We start from the raw sequence: 23,701 nt of genomic DNA on the forward strand, positions 1-23,701 counted from the left end.
GAATGGTGCTCTAACAGTTCCAATGCTGTAGAAAGTTTATGTTCTTCTTGCAGTTCTAGTCTCTACTCAGTTGATGATGGGAAGAGCAGAGTTGTGCAGCACCCCAAAAGACAGCCCCTTTATGGTTACCCTAGAAAGGAGGAACTGTCACACATTAGTGCTCATGAAGGTAAACATCTATGGCCCAGTGTTGACAGTGCCATTAGCCCAGCCCACACTTAGCTTCACAATTCCCCAAAATGACCAAGGATAAAACAGTAGGGTTTTGTTTTGTTTTGTTCCTCAGTTGTGCAATACTTTCTGACACTCTTTCCAAATTTGATTTCCTGCCTCAGTTTAAAGTGGCCAAAAAAAAAAAAAAAAAAAAGGTAACATTGCTGGCAATCCAAGTCACCTGGTACCTGGATTTATTATTCCTTCCAACCGAACATGATTGCAGTTCAAAGGAAAACTTTAGATGGGGAACTAAGAGAAGTATTTGGATTAAATCAGAGGTATTTGAGAAATTTGGAGTGGGGGCGGTGATATAAAAAAAATTGTATGAGAAAGTGAGAATTTCCAAGCAATAAAAAAACTAGTGATTCTTTCAAATGTGTACCAGTACTGTAAACTTGGCAATTTATGTATAAATTGGAATACTGTATTATATCTGTGAATGTAAAACTATTTGGAGACCTGTGGGTGAGGAATTTAAACCATAAACATGGTAGTGAAATTTTTTGACAATGGACCTCATTATTTCACAAACTTAATTACACCATATGTTAAACCATATCCCTGAATAAATACTCGTATTAATTACATTGTCCTCAACATTCTGTACTCTATTCACACTAACTTTTTCTTGGTTCCTTATACCTGCCAACCTCTTAATTGGCTTTATGTTTTCTGTCTGAGCTGTCTGAAATGTTTTTCTCATGCTAGCTTCTTCTCTTTTGGGTCTATTTAAATGTCATATCATTTACATGTCTGCCCTTAACATTTAATCTAATATAGATTGCCCTGTTAATGTCTATCCTAGTGTCTTGATTACTTCCTTCATAACATTTATTATAATCTTTTGTATTTGTTTACTTAGTTATTCTTTTCCACTAATGAGCATGAAAGCTCCACGAGGCAAGAACTCTGTGTCCTCCTCATCACTGTTATCCCCAGCATCTAGTGTAATGTTTGGCAGATAACAGGCATTCAGCAAATATTTTCTAAGTACATTAATGGGTGGATGGATAGTTCTCTTGAAAATAGCATGAAACAGATTGTAATGTAATTATAATCCCTAAATCCTTAGATTATCATTATAAGGTTATCAATGGCAAGATGAAAGTGTGACCATTTCATTCATTTAAATACTAGGCAATTTCAGTTAAGCAAATGCTTGAGAATTCACAGTAATTGATTGGACAATTTGATTTTATGATTCAATAAGGTATTAGGTAGTTTCAGGTAAATTAACCAGTGTTTCCTCATAGTAATTAATTTTTTTTCTAGAAAAGAAAGTTGCAGTCCAGAAAATACAAACCTAACTCTTGGGCATACACTGCTATGAGTGTAGATATTTTCCCATTCCAGTCAGAGTTAGAGAGGAGGAGGATGGGACACCGGTTTTAACAATGTATTGGTTTAACTGTACAGAAAGTACTATTCTTTTTGTTAATGTTTTGTGCTAATTGAAAATTTTCATATTCAGTATTAATTACTTACAGTCTCTCAGACATCTAAAATTCATCTTCCTAAATACAGAAATGAAATTGACCAGTAATAGTCATTGTCTCCAGATCTCTTTTGCACTATGGACAGTTGAAGGAAATATAGAGAAATGTTGACAGCAAATATAGATTTGTAGTGGGTTTGCTTTTTCAAGTTTAGTTTAATATACTTTAAAGCTACTCCTCCCTAGAGATGTTTTAGCCCGACATAGTGGAGCACAGGAATGAAAACCTAAGATATAATTCTGCACAACCTGCCCCCTGGAAGTTCTTCTTACCTGACCATTGTAAAAGTTAGCACCAAAGGTCTGAAGAAATAATGAAAATATTTTTCTCTGAAAATAATCCCTACTCATGCTAATGATTAAGAGCAGTTTTCTGTTAACATTTTCAAGAGTATGTGGTTTTATTAAGTAGTTTTTGGAATTTTAGTGCTTTTGTATGTAAAACTCATTTGTGGTTTAGGAATTTAAAATCATGATTATTGTCAACAAAATGTCAAGAAATGGAATTCTGGTGCATAGGCAAGCTTGGCCAGTGCTTGTGAGACTTTTTAAGTCTTTGTAAATCAAGGAAAGTAAACTCATTCCAAGATTTCACTCTTATTTTTAAGGTAATTGTTTTAAAATTATTGTTTGAGGTTTTAAGGCTTTATTTTGCTGTGCTATAAACTTAGATTAAATTTGTTTTGTCTTTTTTCTATTTCGAGATGGTAAAATTCATATTCTATCAAAAACTTCAAAATTTGTTTGTAAATCAGGTTTTTTCTCCACGTTTCCTCTAGGGGTTCATCAGAATGTTTAGCGTGGGGTACTTGATCCAGTGCTGCCTCCGAATCCCCTCTGCATTTAGGCATCTGTTTACACAGCCATCTCGGCTACTTTCTCTCTTCTACAATAAAGAAAACTTCCAGCTTGGAGCTTTTCTTGGCTCTTTTGTTAGTATATACAAGGTAAGGCTTTTAGAAGAGGAAAGAAAAATGGGAAATAAATAACATTGCTATTGTTAGAATGAGAGATGGCCTTAGTTCACTTATTTTTTAATGCTTCTTTCTGGAATATTCATACATATCTTGATATAACCAAATCTATACAATGTATTGGGAAGGGAGGGTGCAGAAATTTCTTCTTTTAAAATATTATTTAATATACTTGAATGTGTAGACATGTTTGCATTTACATATGGTATTACACATTGTCAGACTCATTTTCTTTTTCAATATATAGACACTCAGAAAATATGAATTTTTTGGATATTTCCAACATCAAAAATGATATTAATATGCCTGGTTTATTTGTTTTTTTAATCATATTTACTGCCTGGTTATTAATTTAAATGTATTTCAGATCTTTCTAGCTGAAATAAACACTTGATAGAATCGCTGAGGATTTTCTGTTGTAACTTATATAAGCAATGACTTATGTTCCTTCTTCCACCCACTCATAGTTCCTACTACACTGTCTCAAATAACCAGAGTTCACAGTCTTCCACCCCATTCTGTATGTTCCTATAAAAGTGCCCATACATATATAAGCCCACGCCTAAACATATATGTAGAGATCATTCTTAACCTAGTACTCTGCAACTTTAAGTGATGGCGTTTTGCATAATGGAATCACTAATATGTAAATCATATTTTATTAAACACTTAAAAGATTCTAAATCTGCATATAATCTCTAAATGGTGAAGTATGTTAATTAATGTTGATCTAACACATGGACATAAAGATGACAACAGAAGTCACTGGGGGCTTCTAGAGGAGGGAGGGAGGGAGGGAGCAGGGCAAGGGTTGAAAAACTAGTGCCTGGGTATCGGGATCAATCATACCCCAAACCTCAGCACCACACAATATACCCCTGTAACAAACCTGCATATGTATCCCCCGAATCTAAAAAAAAAAGTTGCAATTTAAAAAAAAAAAAGGAGATTAGAACATACACACACACACAGAGGAATGACCATGTGAGGACACAGGGAGAAGGTGGCCATCTGCTAACCATGAAGAGAGGCCTCAGAAGGAGCAAACCTTGAGCATACCTTGATCTTTGAACTCCCAGCCTCTATGACTGTGAAAAAAATAGATTTTTTTTTTAATCTACAATCACAAATTGCTCACTTTTGCCTTAATTTTACTCTATAAAAGATATGTGTTTTGAGCACAGGGATTATGTCTTATTTTGCAGGAACATACAGCAGGCATTCCAATATGTCTGACTAATGAATTAAGGACATTAAAGGAGTGTGCATTTTTGTAGATGAGATTTGTCTACCTTCCCTCTGTCTACAAAAAAATTATAAATATATATTTTATTCATACTTTATTTCTTTGACTAAGTTTTAATGTATATTTTAATAAATATATTGAAAGAAGAATATATATTCTGTGGGTATATATATGTGTATCTATATATACATAGACATATACACACTTTTTGTTGTTAAACGCAAAGAAAATTGATGGGAAAACTCAATTCTGGAGTTATTTAGGGTAACATGGACAGTGTTGTTTTCTGTAAAAATTTACTCATAAGAGGTAGGTATGGATAAAATATTTTGAAATGGAAAGGAGGAATAATAAACTAAAGATAATGAATCACTTGTTATGAAATATTACTAATATTAAAAACATTTTCAGTATGGTTTGACTAAGAAGCATTACTAATGTATTTGAATATACAAGAATTAAGGACAGATTATTGGTAATTGCATGTTTATATTCACATTTAAAAAAATTTCTCACGTTATAGCATTTGTATTTATTCTTAATGTAAACTTTTAACTGTTTACATGTGGATTATCACCAACATTTTTAGCCCCAGGTTGGTTATTCTCTACCATCTAGCATATCTCAGAGTGTGTTTTGTTTGGCTTTTTTATTTTTCATTTCTGTTACTATTTATTTACTTAGGTAATACAAACAAATGGTATTAAAGTAACAAAAATACAACTGGGTCAGAAAATTTCAGGAAATATTCATGTGGTGTGTTCAAAAACTGTATGTGATTTTTCAAAAACAAATTGCCCGTGCTATAGTATCTTTGTAAGAATCTTGAGAGAAGGGCAGGCAAATAAACCTTGTTTTTTCTGTTTCTTGGTTAACTGACCCTTTTTTAAAAATTTGGTAAGATTCCTCTTTATCTCTGGTAATATTCATTGTTTTATAGTCTATGTTTAATATTAATATAGCTACTTCAACTGTTTAAAATTATCATTTGATGTTATAATGTTTCCATTCTTTCACTTTTTCTGTCTTTGTTTGAAAAACTGGTTTCTTTTAGGCTGCAGAGAGTTGGCCCTTTCTTTCTTATAGAATCTGATCATCTCTGTCTTCTAATTGGCATGTTTATACTGTTTACATATAATGTATTATATGTAAACATATATAGTTTATGATGTGATTGAGTTTAAACCTACTTTCATGTTAGTTGTTTTGTATTTGTTCCTTTTTTTTCTTTTTCAGCCTTCTGGATTGATTGTGTATTTTACTATGGCTCCATTCTGTCTTCACTATTGCCTTATTATTTGTACTTGCTTTAATTTAGTGGCTGCCTTAACATTTTATAATATACATTTTTAATGTATCAGCCAATCTTCAAGTAATGTTATACTACTTCACATACAGTGTCAGACCTTACAACACTGTACTTTGAATTTCTCCTTCCCATCCTTTGTTATAGGATTTAACATTTATCGTTTATCTTTATATATGTTATACACTCCACAATATGTTGTTACTATCTTTGTTTTAGATCAGGGGTCAACACACTTTTTCTGTGAAGAGCCAGATCATGACTATTAGGCTTTGTGACCATATGGTCTCTGTCATAACTACCCAGCTCTGCTGTTACAGTGTGAATGCAGCTATAGACAATATATAAATGAACGAGTATGGCTGCGTTTCAATAAAAGTTTATCACACTATAATTAGAACTTTATGTAATTTTCACATCATAAGATGTTGTCATTCTTTTGATTTATTTTTCATTTTTTAGGACTGTAAAAATGATTATTAGCTCCTGAGCCATATAACAACAAGTAGCAGGCCAGATTTGGCTAGTGAGCCATAGTTTGCTGACCCCTGTTTTAGATAGTTAATTCACTTTTAGTGCAAGTAAAGATAAGAAAAATATGTCTTCTAAGTTTACCTTCACTTTTCTATTTCCAGAACTCTGCATTTCTTTTCATAGTTCTAAATTTTTGTCTGGTGTCATATTTCTTCTACCTTTAACATCTCTGTGAGCTCAGATCTACTGGTGGTGGATTTTCTCAGCTTTTATCTGTCTGGAAAAAATCTTTGTTTCACCTTCAGTTTTGAGAAATATTTTCTCTGGGTATAGAATTGTGGCCTGACAGACTTGTAGTTTAGCCAGCTTTTTGTTCTTGTTAAAATGGGAGTGATGCTTTTCCCAGCATTCGATAGCTAGGCAAAAGTGGAATTTATGGATTTATTTTGCAAAATCAGTGCAATAAAAAATATTATGTGTAATTTCTTAATAGAGTCTATCCAGAGTAATAACTTTATAAAATACTATTGTTCATAATTTTTCCAATCATGTATTCAGTTTGATTTAGATAAGATCACTAATTGGCCTGCAAGGTAATCTGATGAATTTATTCATTATAGTTGTTTTTGTTTTATGCTTTTATTTCTAGAAATAAAATAACTGAAGTCATTGTATATTTTCTCCTTAACTAGGGTACTAGTTGCTTCCTGCGCTGGATCAGAAACTTAGATGATGAACTACATGCTATTATAGCTGGTAAAGCAATAATAAAAAAATGAATGGTTATTATTGTATTAATCAGTGGTAGGAATGAATTGGAAATACCATCCAATTCGTCCAATTTCTGTGAATCTTTCTTTCTCTATTGTAATAGAATTCCAGTTGAGGCACTTGTCCAAATACTTTGTGATGTTTAACATATCAAGGCACTGTTGCCATCTGATGTTTTGAGTTGGCAATATAATGGCTTGGGTATCTGTCCTCCTATAGGCCATAAATCCTAGCGAATGTGTCACAAAAGAACATAAAGCCTTATAATTACCATATAAGTGATTAATGGAAGTTCAAGTAGATTTCATTGAAAATTCTATTTTTACCACTGGAAAATGACATATATTTTCATAATAACTTTTTAAAGGAACTTAATCATTTTATTAAAAAATCTAAATATTATATTCTATAAGTGCAATATATGTATTAAATTAAATAGATAATTTATCAGGTATTTATTAGGAATAACCTTAGTTATTAGTATTCGACACCTCCCCTCTTCCCCTGGCCTTGGTTTTCCATTTATATAATGAAAGCAGTGCTATGGAGAGAAGTATTATGATAGCACTAACAATCATTTGAACTATTTAATATTAGGAGAATATATGAATAAATATTTCCACTTAAAATCTAAAAGGAACCAAGAGGCTTTGAAAAATTATTTTTTTAAAATTGTATTTGGCAAGACCACTCCTCTTTAAAGTTAAAATAGAAATGTAAAGCTTCTTGTTATATAAATCAGAACTGTTTATTTCTAACTCTGAATATCAATTTTTTAAATTTAAAAATATGCAATAATATCTCACCCCATTTTAATGTCATCTGGTGTATTGCTGTTCTTGATTGTGTTGTAACAAGAGGTAGTGCTGATTTTATATAAGTGAATTAACATTTCTGATGACATAATAGCAAATAAATACTTTGCGATCTTATCAGTTATTTCTTATTTCTTGTTTCAGGATTTTTGGCAGGTATATCAATGATGTTTTATAAAAGCACAACAATTTCCATGTATTTAGCATCCAAATTGGTAGAGGTAAGCGAAATTTTTATGCATGAACAGTTCCAAAGAATATAAAGCTTTTTAGCTGCTGACTGTTTTAGCAGCAAATATATATCCCAATAGCAAACATAAATTTTAATCCTCTAAAAGTATTTGCAAAGTTGATTCCCGTGTGTTTTTCTTTGTGTGTGTGTTATTTTCAAATATACATTAAGTATAGAAAGAGTAGTGTAATTAACCCTCATGCACCCATCATGCAGCTTCAACAGTTATCAGTATTTTGCCAGTCTTCTTTCATCTATACTCCTCAACCCCACAGGTACCAAGTTATTTTAAATCAAATCCCAGGCGTTATATAATTTCATCCTTAAAAAAATTTCAGCATAAAGACTCCTTAGAGAATAAAGGCTAAAGGCTTTTTCAAAACAAACAAATCAACAATACCACAGTATCATTATCATACATTAAAACCCTCCCAGTAATTCCATGGTAATATATCCAATTAGAGTTTATGTCTTCACTGATTATCTTATAAATATCTTTTTGCAATTATTTTATTTTAATCAAGTTCCAAACAGTTTCTTTTAGTTTATAATAGTTACCCCTCTACTACTGCTGTTACTGCTTTTCTTCCTCCTCCTCCTCCTCCTCTCCCTTCTCCTCCTCCTCCTCCTTCCTTGACATTTATTTGTTGAAGATGTAGGTCATTAGTTCATGGAATTTCCCAAATTCTGGATTTTGCTGATTGCACCCTCACTGTTGTTGTTTAACATGTTTCTTTAACTCATAAATTTTTTTAGTTGTTAACTAGCTCTTGAGGCCTAAGCAAATTCAGGTTTAAATTTTTGTAGGCGGTAACAGCCGTACTTCACATTTACTGTGTATGTGAACTTCCAATTGCATCACATGACGAGGCACAAAAATGTCTGGTTCTCTCTCTTTTTGTAATGCTAAGATTGATCAGTGGGCTTAGGTGTTGATAGAGCCAATATAAGGTTCCCCAGTAGCCTTTTAGCTAGTGGTTTTAGCAGCTGTTTAATAATTATCACTGGGATTCATTATTTCATTAAGGGTTGCAAAATGATGAAAAATACTATTATTGTTTATTCTGTGTTTATTAGCTGAAATTGTTCTAAAAGCATTTTTCCTTTTCAACTATTTGGTTACTCTGAAATACGTTGTTCTGGAAAGTCAAAATAAAATGCTTGATTAGTTCATTTTTAATTACCAGTGTGTAGAATGAGTTAGTACCTTAGCATCCTGCAAAGCTGACCCGTGAGTCTTTATTTTTAAAGTATCATTATGAAGATTTGGAGTTTAACATATATGATTTATTTTCATTATGCTCAAATTGTTCCCATCTTTGGCCATGAGAGCTTCCTTAAGTTGACTCCTGTTTGTTGTAGGATAATGCCATTATCTTTGATAGCTTTCTTGCTGTAAGACAATATATTCCGGGCTCATCTGGGACATTTTCTGCCTCAGACGTAGAATCAGTCTCCTCTGTAATGGCTCCTAGTTTGTTTTAGTGGGAAATGGTATTCAAAGATTTCAGTCCAGGTGCTAGAGGTTATTTGCTCCCAGGCTAGTTATTGATTCTTGGCTTTTGCAGTGAATAGAGCTAGAGAATCTCCCTCCCCTTGCTTTTTAGAAACAGAAAATACATTTGGAGCATAGTGATACTTCTAATTCAAAGTTAAGAGTGTAGATTTTATTTAACTTGTTTAATGACTTGCTTTACCCAAATATGTGCGTGTGTGTGTGTGAGAGAGAGAGAGAAAGAGAGAGACATTGAGAGAATATATACATCATGAAATCAGGAGGACAGGCAGGAGCCAGATCATCATGTAGGATTTTAAAAGCTGGGGTAAAGAATTTGTTTTTTTCTCAGTGCACTGGAAACCACTGAAGAGTTTTGAGCATGGAAATGACAGTATTTAATTCACATTTTAAGAAGAACATTTTGGCCACTATTTAGAGGGAGGCAGGATCGAAGCTGAGAGAACAGTTAGTCTGGGTCAGGAAATGGTGGCTTGCACCAGGATGATAGCAGTAGAGATGGAGAGAACTATACAGATTTGGTGTATGTTTAAGAGTAGAGTTGACAAGACTTGCTAATGGAGAGGAAAAGGGAAGTGAGAGAAAGAAAATAATCCTTAGGTGGCAAAAATATATTCTTTAACACAAGAGGAAACCAATATTGAGATCTAGTTTATTACAGGTATTTTACAGCTAAGTGGCCAGAGTTTTTTTAAGGCAAGCAATGGTACCTCTCTGTTTTTTGTGTCATCAAGCCGTATCTGATCTTGGCAAAAGAAACTGGCATATAAACTATGCTGATGCAGACTTTTTTTTTTTTAATAAGATATTAGAAATTTAAGCTTGCTATGTCCTTTTGTGGAATTCATTGCTCTGTTGTAATAGACAATCATTTTTCTATGATTAAAGTTAATTTTATATTAAAATGCTCTATTACTGTACAGTGAAAATGATATAAAAATCAACTGTATAGACCATTGTTTTCTAGGAACCTCTGAGTCAAATGCATATATTTATTTAGTATATATTATGTTCTCATTACTGTGCTAGGCACTGGAAAGAATATAGAAGTATAGGATATGGTTTCTGTCCTTCATTAACTTAGAATCTGGTTTACTAAATGAATTTTATAATAAACAATTAGAAACGCAGTTATTCTATCTATTGGGAAATAGCTGTTTCACTTAACATTTCTGTGATGCAGTTCTACCACATCTGAATTGAATCTTCTTCAACATGAATAAAGCACAATATATCTGTATCTTGTAATATACTATTACATATTTTTCTCAAAATAATGGCCAATGTATAATTATTTATCTTGTTTCCAAAATAGATTATAACTTGGTATATATCTTACAAATTCTCATATATCCCAGTCTCTTATACACATTATGTACATTTAATCCTCAGTATATACTTTTGGATTGATTTTTATGTAAAGTATCCACCTTATCATATCCTTTGTTGCTTTGCTCTTTGGTTATGGTAACTTATATAGATCTTGAGGATTCTTTTTATGGCAATTCAGTTGGGATATAATTTAAAAAGAGTCAGATTTACTTAGCAAATATTTTAATGCCATGTTCTAGGTTAGGTATTGAAGATCATGCAAAGTTGCCACCTGTCAGTGACTTCTTTTGAGTTCTCATCCTATTTATATTCTTTATTTTGTGGAGAATAGTGCCCAGCATGTAGACACCATTAAATGTTTACTGAATAAATTAATAAAGGATGAACAGATCTATCAGGGAAGAGAACACATGAGCAATGTACAGAAAGCATTGAAGAGTAAATATCATTTAAAAAGCAGAAATAAAGTGCTACTGAATTTACAGAAAAGTATTACTACTTGAAGCTGGGATTTGGAGCAAAACTGTGAGGGAAAGGGAAGGGCTGACCCTTAACATCATTATGAAAAATGTGACATGGTTTGAGCTCTGAAGGGAGTACTAGGATTCAGAAAGGTAGAAAACATTGTTGTAGGCAGGGAGCACAATGCTCAACTATGTTTTTAATGCTAAGGTTTTTTCTTTATAACTCTTGTCTTATGCTTGTTTTGCAGACAATGTATTTCAAAGGCATTGAAGCAGGGAAGGTTCCCTATTTTCCTCATGCAGATACTATCATCTATTCCATCTCTACAGCAATTTGCTTCCAGGCAGTAAGTATAGCTTTTTGAAATGAGAAATTGAATGATTCCTGTTTCTAATGTACATTAATCAAATGGAGGAAAAACAAACTCTGGGAACATTTCTATTTATAGTATTACATTTTAAGCTTCTTTTTTTTTTTCAGCAAGATAGCTTACAAGCTTCTAATCTTTAATGTTAATCTAATGGGCTAGGTCCTTTTTATGAGTACACCAATTTTTAGGTTTTAATAGAGTACAATTTATAAGTAAATTATTATTCCAGTACCTTGGGAAGAATGCCCCAATTTAATTATCCTTCCCTTTGATTAAAAAAAAAAAAGGATAATAGGGATATGCTGATAATAGGCATAAATATAAATAATTGCATTTCTCCAATATTATTCAGAATGAGGATGGGGAAGAACTAGTTTCATATAACATTGTTCAATCTCTAAATTCTGTAGCCATTATTATTGACATTAATGGTGTTAGGGCTGTTGTAAAATTTTTGGGAACACTTTTATTTGCTCTTTCTCATAAAATGCTGCCAGGTTGAAAAACTCATTAAAACTAATGAAGTATCAATATCTCAGTAAATGCTTCCTGATAATGACTATTCACTTAATTATTATTTCAAAAGTGACTCTTTTTTTCTTTTGAGGTGGAATTTTGCTCTTGTCCAGGCTGGAGTGCAATGGCACGATCTCAGCTCACTGCAACCTCTGCCTCCTGGGTTCAAGTGATTCTCCTGCCTCAGCCTCCCAAGTGGCTGGGATTACCGGCATGCACCACCACGCCTGGCTAATTTTTGTATTTTCAGTAGAGACAGGGTTTCTCCATGTTGGTTAGGCTGGTCTCGAGCTCCTGATCTCAGGTGATCTGCCCGCCTCGGCCTCCCCAAGTGCTGAGATTGCAGGTGTGAGCCACCGTGCCCGGCCAAAAGCAACATTTTTATTTGAAGGCATATTTACAAAAATTCTTGATAGTTACCAACTTAAACATCAATACACCTTTGTGTATTTCATCACTTTCAGTTTTCATTTATATTTACTAAAAGAATTCTCAAATTTAATATTCTTAGGCTGTCATGGAAGTTCAGACTTTGAGACCATCTTACTGGAAGTTCCTTTTAAGACTCACCAAGGGCAAGTAAGTGACTACGCAGTTTTCTTAAAAATATTATGAGTGGTTTTATCTTTTTGAGGGAATATTCTTTCGGTGGTAAAGTAGGTATTTATATATAAATAAAATATGAGCAACTTAACTAAGAATAACATGGGGCGTTTTTTGAGTGAGCATTATTCTGACTATTTTCCCTATAATATTGTAGATGTTTTAAGTGGTCTAGATTAATATTATGTTGATTTGCTAACTACTAATTAGCTGCTACATAAATACTTAAGCCTGACTATTTGAATCACTGTCCATTTCTTTTTGATTAAAAATATTAAACAGATTCATTAAAGATCATCTCCACATAATTAACTGATTTCCATTTTGGAAATAGTCATATTGTATTGCTTCTTGTTGTAAGTATACGTTCCTCTACCTTACATATCACTTTTGCTTTGTTTTGTTTTCTCCCCTGACCTTAATCTAATTCTTTGGGAGGCATTTTGACCTAATAGAAAGAGCATGGGCTTTGGAGTCAGACAGACCTAAGTTTGATTCCAGCTCTGCTACCTTCAGCTGTGTTACTATGGAAAATTATTTACCCTCATGAGCCTAAGTTTTTTTTCTGTCTACAATGAAACAATAATACATACATTGTATGGTTGTAGGAAAATTAAGATGCTTATAGTAGCACTGGGTAAATTGCATGTATTACTATCATTATTAAGAATAATAGCAAATACTAGTATAGTGCTGACAATGTCCAACATATGGTTTTAAGAGGCACACTTACAATATCCATGTATACATAAATATGCATTTAATCCTTAAATCCTAACTGTAAGAGTTAGGTTCTATTATTATCCCTGTTTTACATATGAGGAAACTAAAATGTACAAAGGGGTTAGATAGCTTGCCAGAGTCACTCAGTTAGTAAATGAAGGAGCCGGAACATAAACCAGGCAGTCTGGCTTCAGAACTTTCCCTCTTATCCATGTCACTGTAGATCCTTTATATTGTTATTGTTTAATCATTTTTTGTCATTTAGTTTTCTGCACATTAATGAGTTTTACTAGTTGATTATTTTGGAAGGGAACTTACTTTGGAAAAGTACTCAAAGTCACATTTATAGGCTCTCAGAATAATGCTGGCCAATGATTCAAAACTAATTTCATTCAGCTGTTTTCTCCAGAAAGGAAATGCTTGTGAATAAGCACAGAGACCCAGAAGGTCTATCCTGTACATTAGCTAAATTTGTGTTATTTAAAAAATGTTATATATCTTAGGTTAGGTAATGGATGACATTAGGGTATGTTTTTACTGTGTTGTGTCTATTAGACATTTGAAAACCTATATGCTGTTTTCCTTTTAGTCATTAAATGTTTACACATTTGAATGTGTTTTCATTTGATTGTGAGACAGTAAGATGTCAATTATGAGAGAAATTACATTTAATGCTTTTGCCTCATTGGTAATGTTAGCTCATTTATTGTTTAGTTTCCTGCGAATTCATTCATCATAAAAATAATGATGAACCTAATTTTCTATTTGATACAGTCTAGTGGAAAGAATTCTAGAAGGGTTTAAAATAATGGTTGTAATCTCTGCGGTTTCAGATCTGGGGATTATCTCTTTAAATAAAATATGAGACAGTGTATCTCGAAGAAGAGGATTCATGTGACTTGAATCTGCCATTGAATTTAGATCCTTTGCCACGTTAGCCTTTTCTGTTTTCCCATCCTACAAAAGATAAGTCAACTAAAATGAATTATTTTATTTTATAAACTTTATTAATACTTGTTTACTGTATTCTTTGTTTTACAGATTTGCTGTCATGAACCGAAAAGTCCTTGATGTTTTTGGTACTGGTGCATCTAAACACTTTCAGGATTTCATCCCCAGGTTGGATCCAAGATACACAACTGTAACACCAGAGTTGCCCACAGAGTTTTCCTGAAGATGACTGTAATTTATTAATGTGACTAAATGTTTCATCTTGAAGAGTTAATTATGTTGAACACAAAGGAGGGGGCCCAAGCTCGAACTTCAGTGTTATTTCAGTTAGAGATACTCTTTTCATTTGTTTTGTTTTTCTTATGAATCAGAAATTCAGAAGCTTTTTAGGAAGGTGTTGCTTAATAATTAAGCTTCCTCCATAGCCAGAATAAGATTCTGGATCACTGTAGTGATTGACATTGTTATATATTATTGATCAAATTATGTCCACAAGCAATATTATATAATCTATGTAGAAGTGTAATAACAAACAAGAGTACACTTAAAATTACTTTAAAAGATGTCTTTAGTTCATTCCAATATAATTCTTGATTAAAATTAGGATTATTTGTACATTTAGGATTTACAAAGGATCACGGGTACATGGATTTGGTCTATATTTTTTTTTAAAGTTTTGAATTGGTATCTGTAGTAGTGGAATGTTATAGATTTGAAGTAACTCTCCACGGACAGTGCTGCTTTCGTGTAGAGCAATTTAATTGGAGAAGTGGCCATTCTTACTTCAGGGATGCAAAGATGGGTCTCATACCATTTGGATAAATGTCGTGGTATCCATGCTTTTTTCAACTAATAACATCATCTCTCTTCATGACCAGTTAGTTGGGCTATTTGGCAGCCCAGTGAACCTATGTACTAATGGCAAGTTAGGGGCAAATGGAAATGTACACATCCGATAGAGTTGAAATGTATGTTTTAATCTTTCACAGAAGTATTACACTTGAATATTTAAAAACAAAACTTTTAAACTTCCTATAGGTTTGTGATGTTTGGTTTCATTTATATGGACATAATCCTTCATAGCTCAGTTTATATGCCATTGTTGTATTAGAAGGGATCAAAATCCTATGGAACAAAGTAGTCTTGGCAAGTTAGCAGTTTGTGTCCTCTCAGCTGTTTAACTTATGTAATGGATGTTTCGCACCTGAAAACACTATAAAAATTCAGTGGTTGTTTAAAAAGTCCATTTTGTCACTAATTCCATTCAGGTTCTCCAGCCTTCTTCTTGAATATCATTGTCACCATTTTTACTGTTAGAATAAAGAGGTGACACCATAAAGTCCTGCTGATAATGAGAGTAGTTCAGGACAGCTGTGATTGAAATATGGTCACTATTTACAGTTTTTCAGGGAAAAGTTATACTTTTCTATGTTAATAAAAAGCTGAAGTGGTCTACAGTTAATGTAACATATAGGGATGATGATATTTTTAAAATACATTTTGTTGCTAAAAAGTTTATAGGCCATTGCAAATTATGCAGTAGAACTTGTGTCGCAAAAGGAATTATAACCCACACTTTAAAAATGCTTAATCCCCCATATTCAATTTCATCAAGCCTTGTATACTTCTGCTTAAATGTAATTCAGTCCTTGGTTGTTGTGGCAAACAGAAACCCAACAAAAAGACAGACTCTGGTACCATGGTAACAGAGCCACTTTATCATTTGGTCAAAATTTGCCATTATGATTAGCTTTTTAGAATTGACCTGTTTATTTGGCAATGCTGTTAAAGGATCATTTTGGTTTCAGACTTCAAAGTTGATTAATAAATTTAATCTTCACTTTTTATTCACTGGAATCAAAATGATGGTTGGTACTGTGTTTACTGTTTAAAATGAAGTACTAAAGCACTGAGAACTGCACCTCATTTTCTTTATCCAGAAATTGTGCTTATATATTTTCCTGTCAGGTTAAAAAAGATGTTTTAATTCATAAATTATTGTTTTCATTGACATTAAAAGACTGTGATATTGAAAGATGAATTATGAAATTTGCTGAGATTGTTTAGTAAAATTTTGCTGGTCAAAAAGGTGTATTTCTACAATTTACTTTTTCATTTTTATAAATTGCAGTCATTTTAAAAATTTTATATAAAATGTAAAATGAAATAGCTATCATGAAGCAGAATACAATGATGAATGTATAGGTTGAGTGAATAACAATTTGCAGTGGTGGATTGAGAAGTCCGGTTTGATTTCATTGGGACAGACTGCAAAGTGTAGTTGTTTGAGCAAACACAAAGACACTTTGTGTTTTTGAAGACAATCAGAATGATTACCTTTCTACCTCTAACTAATCAGGTATTGATTGACAACCTTTTGGCATTATAAATAAAGTACAATAGATCTCTGCATTCCAAAATATGTTTTTTAGTTTATTTATATCCTGAAGAAATGGTAAGTTTTCACTGGAACTGATTATAGTAAACAATAATATGTCCCCTTAGTCTTTCTGACATTTTTATGTAGATTGAGATTGAAAAACAGTGCATTTGGGGCAGTGGTATTATGGTCATTTCATTGCTATTTTCTGTTTTAATAAAATCCTAGAACTAGTACCAACCGAGTAAAGATTGACTTTGCAAGATAACAGATTGCCTCAAATCTATTCAATTCTCAACAGTTTTTCATCAAATAATTTCAGGATCTATTTTATTACTCATTTTTGAAGTAACACCTTTGGTTTAGTTATATTTTCCCATAAATTCTGCTTTTGCTTCTGTAACTTTTTTCTTGAACTATAAGCATAGTCATCACTCAGTTGATATCTAGATTATTTTTTGCCTTCATTTGTTGTTTAGTCAGTTGGTATTTAATTTAGAATTTTATATTTTTTTGGCTCTCAGATTTTATAATGAACTTTTATTAGAATGAACATGTATGTTTTTGATGGAATCCAAACTGAGCAAATGTCACACAGTATTTTCTTGTTGTGCTCGAGTGTTCATCTCCTTGTAGATTGTATCTAGGTTAACATTTCATTTAGTTGTTAATGCTGACATAATTGTTTCCTGCTTATATTTTATCATATCCCTGAGCTTCTGTGTGCTCTACATTTCCTAGGTAATGAAAAGCAATATCCTTTACTCTCAAGGAGCTTCGTCCACTTGCCTGTGTCACAACCTCTCCCTTGGTGCTAATTAGGAAGCTTCTTGTGGGGCTGAAGGGAACTGACCACTGGAGCAATGGCCCAAATGTTGTTTTTGGAGCACAGAAATTATTAGCCCAGAGATTCCTTAAATTCTCCATGTGATTTATTTTTTTATTTTTTGAGATGAGGTCTAGCTCTGTTGCCCGGGTTGGGGTATAGTGGTGCAATCATAGCTCATTGAAACCTCAAATTCCTTGTTTCAAGCAATTATTTCCCCTCAGTCTCTAATAGCTGGGACAACAGACATGTGCCACCATGCCTGGCTAATATTTAATTTTTTTTTTTTTTTGTAGAAACAAGGTGTTGCTATGTTGTCCAGGCTGGTCTTGAACTCCTGGCCTCAAGTGATCCTCTTGGCTTGGCCTCCAGGGACTCTGGAATTCCAGGTGTGAGCCACGGTACCTAGCCATATTTTTATTTGTATGAGTATTAAGTAGTTTGACACAGCAACAAAGTTGTCCTTTGTTTCCCAAAGGCAAAAGTATACATTCTTACTAAGATATCTTATAAACATTCTCTCTCCTAACACCTCCTTCTAGTAATCATTTTCACATAATAATACTTCACTCAGCTGAAAATGAGTGGCCAAGAAAAAAATACAAGAAAAGGAATAAGAAGTGATTGTTTTCTATAGGGCTGTGCTTTGAATGTGATGAGTAATAAGGTTACCTTCATTGTGGAGGTGATGTTTACAATTGCCTCCAGCCCTTTACTGTTGGTGCTGAAGCCACCGTTGGTGCCAGCTCTATAATTTCTTCTTTTTGTGGAATTAACAAAGAAAGAAGTGTCAAGGACTGAGATCACCCTCAGATTGGGGTGCTGTCTTAGATTCTAGGGCTTTGTAGTACTGTGTTTCTGTTTAAAGTAGCGGCCTCAGGTGACTTTGTAATAGCCCTGTAGTTGCAAAAAGGGTAAGTACAAAGAAATGAAACTGACTCTAGTGTGTGTGACTTCTGGAAACAGAAGTGGGGCAGTAAGTTGGCCATGATGTAGCTTGTGTCATAGGACTACAGCAGGGTAGTGAGTGAATGGCCTTAAGCTTACAGCTGTGGTGAATAAGAATGTGTGCTATTTTACACACAGAAGAAAATGATTGACTTTTGGTTGGAGGAAAGAATTTATATTTGGTCTTTTGGAAATTATTCTGTTGCTGTTTTATGTGGGCTGTCTCTCTTTCTCTCTCTCTCTCTCTCTCTCTGTCTGTCTCTCTTGCTGCCCCCTCCCCCTGCCACCTTGTCCATTCTCTGCTTGCTGGTGTTACTTTATGTTAACTATTCTCCTTAGACTTCATTGCAACCTTTTAAGCCAACCGTTCAAGTGAGAGGCTCTGGAGTGATCATAACGGTGATAACAATGGAGTAAACATTTCCAGAGACACTGATTTTTTTTATATGCTCTCTATTTCTTAAGCAGGATGATGTAGAAGATAATTGCACAGATATGGAAGGAGATGTTTCTCTGTAGTGAAGCCTTTAAATCCAGAACAATTAATTTCTTCTCTTCTTAAAACCCCGTAACATCACTTGACTCTGGAATTTCCTATTTTCTTTTACTTTCTCCATTTTTTTTTCCATCTGTCCCTCCTACAAATATGTTTTACATGAAATAATGTATTGGGTTTTATCTTTTGTCCCAGCAGACCTGAAAATCCCAGTATATTACCACAGACACACATACTATCTGGTCGACAACAGGGACATCGGGGCCAAGCGCAGTTTATACTTCTTTCTTTAGCTCACAAACTACTATAGCTTGCCTGTTCAGTTGTTTTTTTTTTTTTAATATTCAGTTTTGTGCCATACTCTCCCCCACCCCCAGCCTGCTGCCTCCGCAGAGCATAACTTTCTAATCTTGTCAGACTGTGGATAATAGGATGTTCCCTGGTCTTGGCATGGAGGCCATAGGCGTACAACATGCCTTTATCTGCGTTGCTTAGACTCAACATCCCTTTCTGCCTTGAGAGATTCAGGCTTCCATAAAGTAGACCGGTAGACCTATGTTGGCTGAGGTCACCCTGCGTTACTACTTTCCTCCATCCCTGAACTAGGACCAGTTAATTTTCGAAGTCTAGTTCTTTAGTGTCTATTAAACTTTTTCCAGTAGTTAATCGATCTCTTAAATTAATTTTCTTTTCAGATTATTTTTGGTCACCTAAGAGGACCCTGAAGCTATAGTGCCAAAGGTTTAAAGCATGAAGTACATCCTGTGGTTGGTCATTATGGGATTGGATGCCAAAGGAATGGGAGAGAAGAGACTATAAACACATTTCAAGCCTTATCTCTTTTCTCCTATTCTTTTCTTTACCTTTCCTGGCCTGTGCTTTCCTGCTATATCTTTGCTATGTATTTCTTCATCTTGAGCTCTCAAGGGAAAAAACAGAAGTACTTATTTTTCTATTTATTTCAGGGAAAATTGAAGGTAAATAATATCTGCAAAGCTTCAGGAAGAAATTCAGTTGCGTCTAAATCTGAGTCGGCAGTTTTTGATAGCCTGTCATTGCTCAGGGATAGCACTAAGGCTCTCTTCAGAATCAAAAGGGCAGGATAAATGAATCTATGAAACTAGAGGCATAATTGAATCATCTGAGGACCTTTTTTTTATTTCACTAAAACTCTTTCTATAACTTGGATTAAAATTCAAAAATGGGATTGCAGTCATTGTTAATTGCTCAACTAGTGGCGGTTTTTCCTTGCTGAGGGAACACTGATGTTGTTTAAGACAGTTACATGCCTAGCCCTAGGGATGAATCATAATTGTTCTAGGCCTTTCATGTCTTTCCTTTCTTCTTGTCCATATACTTTTCCAACCAGCCTTTACTCAGAGGTGTTCATGTGACCCTGTTTTGGCCAATAAAATGTAATGGAAAATCTGGGAACACTTGGGAAAAATCTTTCCTCGCTGCTTAAAGGAAAGTTCTTTTTAGCTCTTCTTCTCTTGTTCAAGGTATTAGTATTAGTCAGTAGGGTCTAAATCTGTGGCAGCAGTCTTGCAGACATGAAATGAAAAGTACAAACATGAAAAACCAGCATATTAAAGATGCCAGGTCAGGAAAATAGAAGGAACCTGCTTCTGTGATCCACTGAATGGTGCCAATAACTATCTGCGTTTGAGCATTTTGAGAAAATAAACCTCTATTTCTTAAAGTTCTGTATCAGTCAGGGTTTCCCAGAGAGGCAGAACAATAGGGATAGAGAGATATGAGAGGGATAGAGAGAGACACAGAGAGAGATATGAGAGGGGATTAAGGGAGTTGGCTCATGTGATTGTGGAGGCTGAGAAATCCCACCACAGGCCATTCATAACCTGGAGACCTTGGGATGCTGGTGGTCTGGCTCAGTACAAGTCCAAAAGCCTTGGAACCAGGGAAACTGATGATGTAATTCTCAGTCCAAGGCTGAATTCTCAAGCCTGAGAACCTGGGGATGGGATGGGGGAGTGATAGTTTAAGTCCTGGAGTCCCAAGGTTAGAGGATCTGGGGTCCTAATGTCCATGGGCAGTTGGAGAAGAGTGTATCCCTGCTGCAGGGGAGAGAGAGAAGCCAATTCTCCTTTCTTCTGTTTTTATTCTACCCAGGCCTCCAGTGGATTGGAGGTGCCTGCCCATATTGAGGGCAGATCTTCTCTGCCTAGTCCACTCTAACTCACATGCCGATCTCCTCTGGAAACACCCTCACAGACACACCCCAAAATAATGCCTTACCGGTTCTCTAGATATTCCTTAATCCAGTCAAGTTGATGCCTAAAATTAACCATCACGGGCTTTATGGCTCTATTACCCAAGAATTCTGTTACTTTCAGCTGAAAACATTTCTAATGGACATATTCCAATTCTGTATAGATCAGACCTCAGTTTCATTTCCCATTATATCCTTCTTTCTCTTGATTTAGAATTCTCTTTTTCTCCACTCTTCTATTTTCTGTATTCTAAAATACTGTCAATCTCGTCTGAAGGTTTTGCTCATCTTTAAAAAATCTTAGTTGATTATGTTTTATGTGTCATTTAATTAAGGAATGAATTTACTTATTTTTATTTCAGTAACTTTTGGGGTACAAGTGGTTTTTGGTTGCATAGATGACTTGTATAGTGGTGAAGTCTGAGATTTTAGTGCACCTGTCACCAGAATAGTGTGCATTGTACCCAATATACAGTTTTTTATTCCTTCCCCTTCTGAGTCTCCATAGTCCGTTATATCATTTTGTATACCCTTGTGTATCCATAGCTTAGCTCCCACTTACAGTTGAGAACATACAGAATTTGATTTTCCATTCCAGAGTTACTTTACTTAGAATAATGGCCTCCAGCTCCATCCAAGATGCTGCAAAAGACATTATTTCATCTTTTTTTTTTATGGCTGAGTAGTATTCCATGGTGCATATATACCACATTTTCTTTATCCACTCATTGGTCAATGGGCACTTTGGTTGATTCCATATCTTTGCAATTGTGAACTGTGTTACAATAAAAATATACATATGAGTGTCTTTTATGGTAGATCTCCTTTTAGTTCTGTAAGACACCTCCGTACTGTTGTCTATAGAGGTTATACTAATTTACATTCCCACCAGCAGTGTATAAGTGAGACAGGGTCTCACTCTGTCACCAAGGTTGGAGTGCAGTGGCATGATCATGGCTCACAGTAGCCTTGATATCCCAGGCTTAAGTAATACTTCCACCTCAGCTTCCCTGGTAGCTGGGACTACAGGCACATGCCACCATGCCTGATTAATTTTGTTTTTGGTTTTGTTTTTTGTAAAGACAGGGGTCTCACTGTGTTGCCTAGGCTGGTCTTGAACTCTTGCGCTCAAGCAATCCTCCCTTCGAAGCCTCCCAAAGTTCTCCAATTATAGGCGTGGGCTACTGTGCCTGGCCTTATAAGTGTCATTTTTAAAACATCAGTTTATTAACCATATAGAAATAAATCTAAAAAGAGCCTGCAAAACAAAACATCCTTTAAACATGTTTAAGTAGATAGAATATCTGAAATTCTGGATTTTTCAGTCACTTCATTATTATGCTGTGGCAGCCAAGTAATCCTTAACTTCAGTTGGATGAAATAAACTTCCTAAATACAGCTTCATTGCAGATTCCAACTTCTATGTTATCTTCTGTCATTTGCTTTTTAACACTTTCCTTTAGGGTTAAGATGGCTATATGAATGGCATTTTAAGTTTCAGATCTTCATTGTATCTTCTCTCAAAGAAAATTTTCCCATTCACACAGTTCTTTCCCATTGCTGTGGCATTCAAAGAAAGCTCCAGATGGATCTGCCTGAGTAAATATGTCTGTCCCCCACAACCACAAATAAGTAGAAAGACTCCAAATGGACAAATACCACCAGACTGGGTGTATTCTTGGCTCTCAGAAGCTAATTTCTCTACCAGCTGAGTTGTGGGAATGGGTTCTTGGTAAACAGGATAGTATTTCTGAGCTAGCTTTTGAACTCTATGCACAAGCATTCTGTAATCTGCACCCATGCCACTATACACCAAACGTGTATGTTTGGTAATTGGTTCCACTCTGTGTACACTTTGCTCATCATATAGAATAGATTTCTGCTCTTCTCGGTTGCTAATACCATGCCATTTGCTGCTTTAACTCCCACTGAAAGGGCTTCTCCAGCTAGAGCAGCCAAAGCCTATTCAATATGGACAAATTTACTAGACAGGCCCAATGTAGTCAGTGAGAAGCTGTAACTATGTTCCTCCATCTTTATCCAGATAACCCTTTTCTCTCTGTCTTAGTGCAGCAGTTTGCTAATACCCCCAATAAAGCACATTTCATTTGATTCTGATTAACTATGTATTCATCTGTTGCTCTTTTAGGTTGTGGTATATATTTGAAGAGCAAAGACTACAGCTTATCCTCCATCTGAGTGTATGTCAGGCCTTTATAAAGGGAGTGGAGTTAGGATGCGAGGTGGTGTTCTCAGCAGCTGCTTGTTGGATGCCTGCTAACTTTATGGAGTCTGCAGACCAAAAATTCACCTTAATTGTTCCTATAAAAGTCTGGAAAATATTATTCTTACAAATGATTTTGTAAATACTGCAGGAAATTGGCTCCTACTACTATCCCGGCAGCTATTGAAGCCAGTTTGGCTTCAGGTCCTAGACAAATGATTTGTCATCTGTTTCATTTGTTTGTTTTTTTTCCTGACAGAGCTGGAATTCTGGATTGTTCCCCACTTTAAGAACTTCCAAATCCAAACTGGAAGTAGACAGGACAGGATACAAGCCTCCCCCTTCCCACTTAGTTTCACAGAGTGAAAAATCACAGGCAGTTTGCCCAGAATTATATTTTATGTCTGGCTTTTCAATAGCATATTAAGGTAAAAAAAAATTGTTGCTGTTGTTTTTCTATAACAGATAGGGTCTTAGATATTTGAGAGAGGAAAAGGGTTGGAATCACTCTTATCAATATAGGTAGGGCTCTAACAAATAGCTTCTGATACTCATTTTTAGAGGAAAGAGAAGGACACTAAAATTTAAG

The 23,701-nt window shown here is 34.6% G+C and overlaps 1 protein-coding gene and 1 pseudogene across 7 annotated transcripts in view; one reads left to right on the forward strand and one right to left on the reverse strand.

Annotated features, from left to right (window-relative positions):
• TMEM135 (transmembrane protein 135) overlaps positions 1-16,425 on the forward strand; it is a 354,887-nt gene extending 338,462 nt beyond the window's left edge. For all 7 annotated transcript variants that reach the window (XM_063671308.1, XM_054438028.2, XM_054438029.2 and 4 more), the window contains 6 exons: positions 2,491-2,658; positions 6,404-6,467; positions 7,442-7,518; positions 11,090-11,188; positions 12,240-12,307; positions 14,096-16,425. In XM_063671308.1, the coding sequence (XP_063527378.1) occupies positions 2,491-2,658; positions 6,404-6,467; positions 7,442-7,518; positions 11,090-11,188; positions 12,240-12,307; positions 14,096-14,228 (609 nt within the window). In that variant the 3' untranslated portion in view covers positions 14,229-16,425. The remainder of the gene's footprint in view (positions 1-2,490; positions 2,659-6,403; positions 6,468-7,441; positions 7,519-11,089; positions 11,189-12,239; positions 12,308-14,095) is intronic.
• A 5,799-nt stretch (positions 16,426-22,224) lies between these two features.
• On the reverse strand, positions 22,225-22,922 carry LOC129007307 (proteasome subunit alpha type-2-like; annotated as a pseudogene).
• Between the last annotated feature and the right edge of the window lie 779 nt (positions 22,923-23,701).

The sequence above is a fragment of the Pongo pygmaeus genome, chromosome 9 (assembly GCF_028885625.2).
Source record: "Pongo pygmaeus isolate AG05252 chromosome 9, NHGRI_mPonPyg2-v2.0_pri, whole genome shotgun sequence".
In the NCBI taxonomy this organism is placed as follows: domain Eukaryota; kingdom Metazoa; phylum Chordata; class Mammalia; order Primates; family Hominidae; genus Pongo; species Pongo pygmaeus.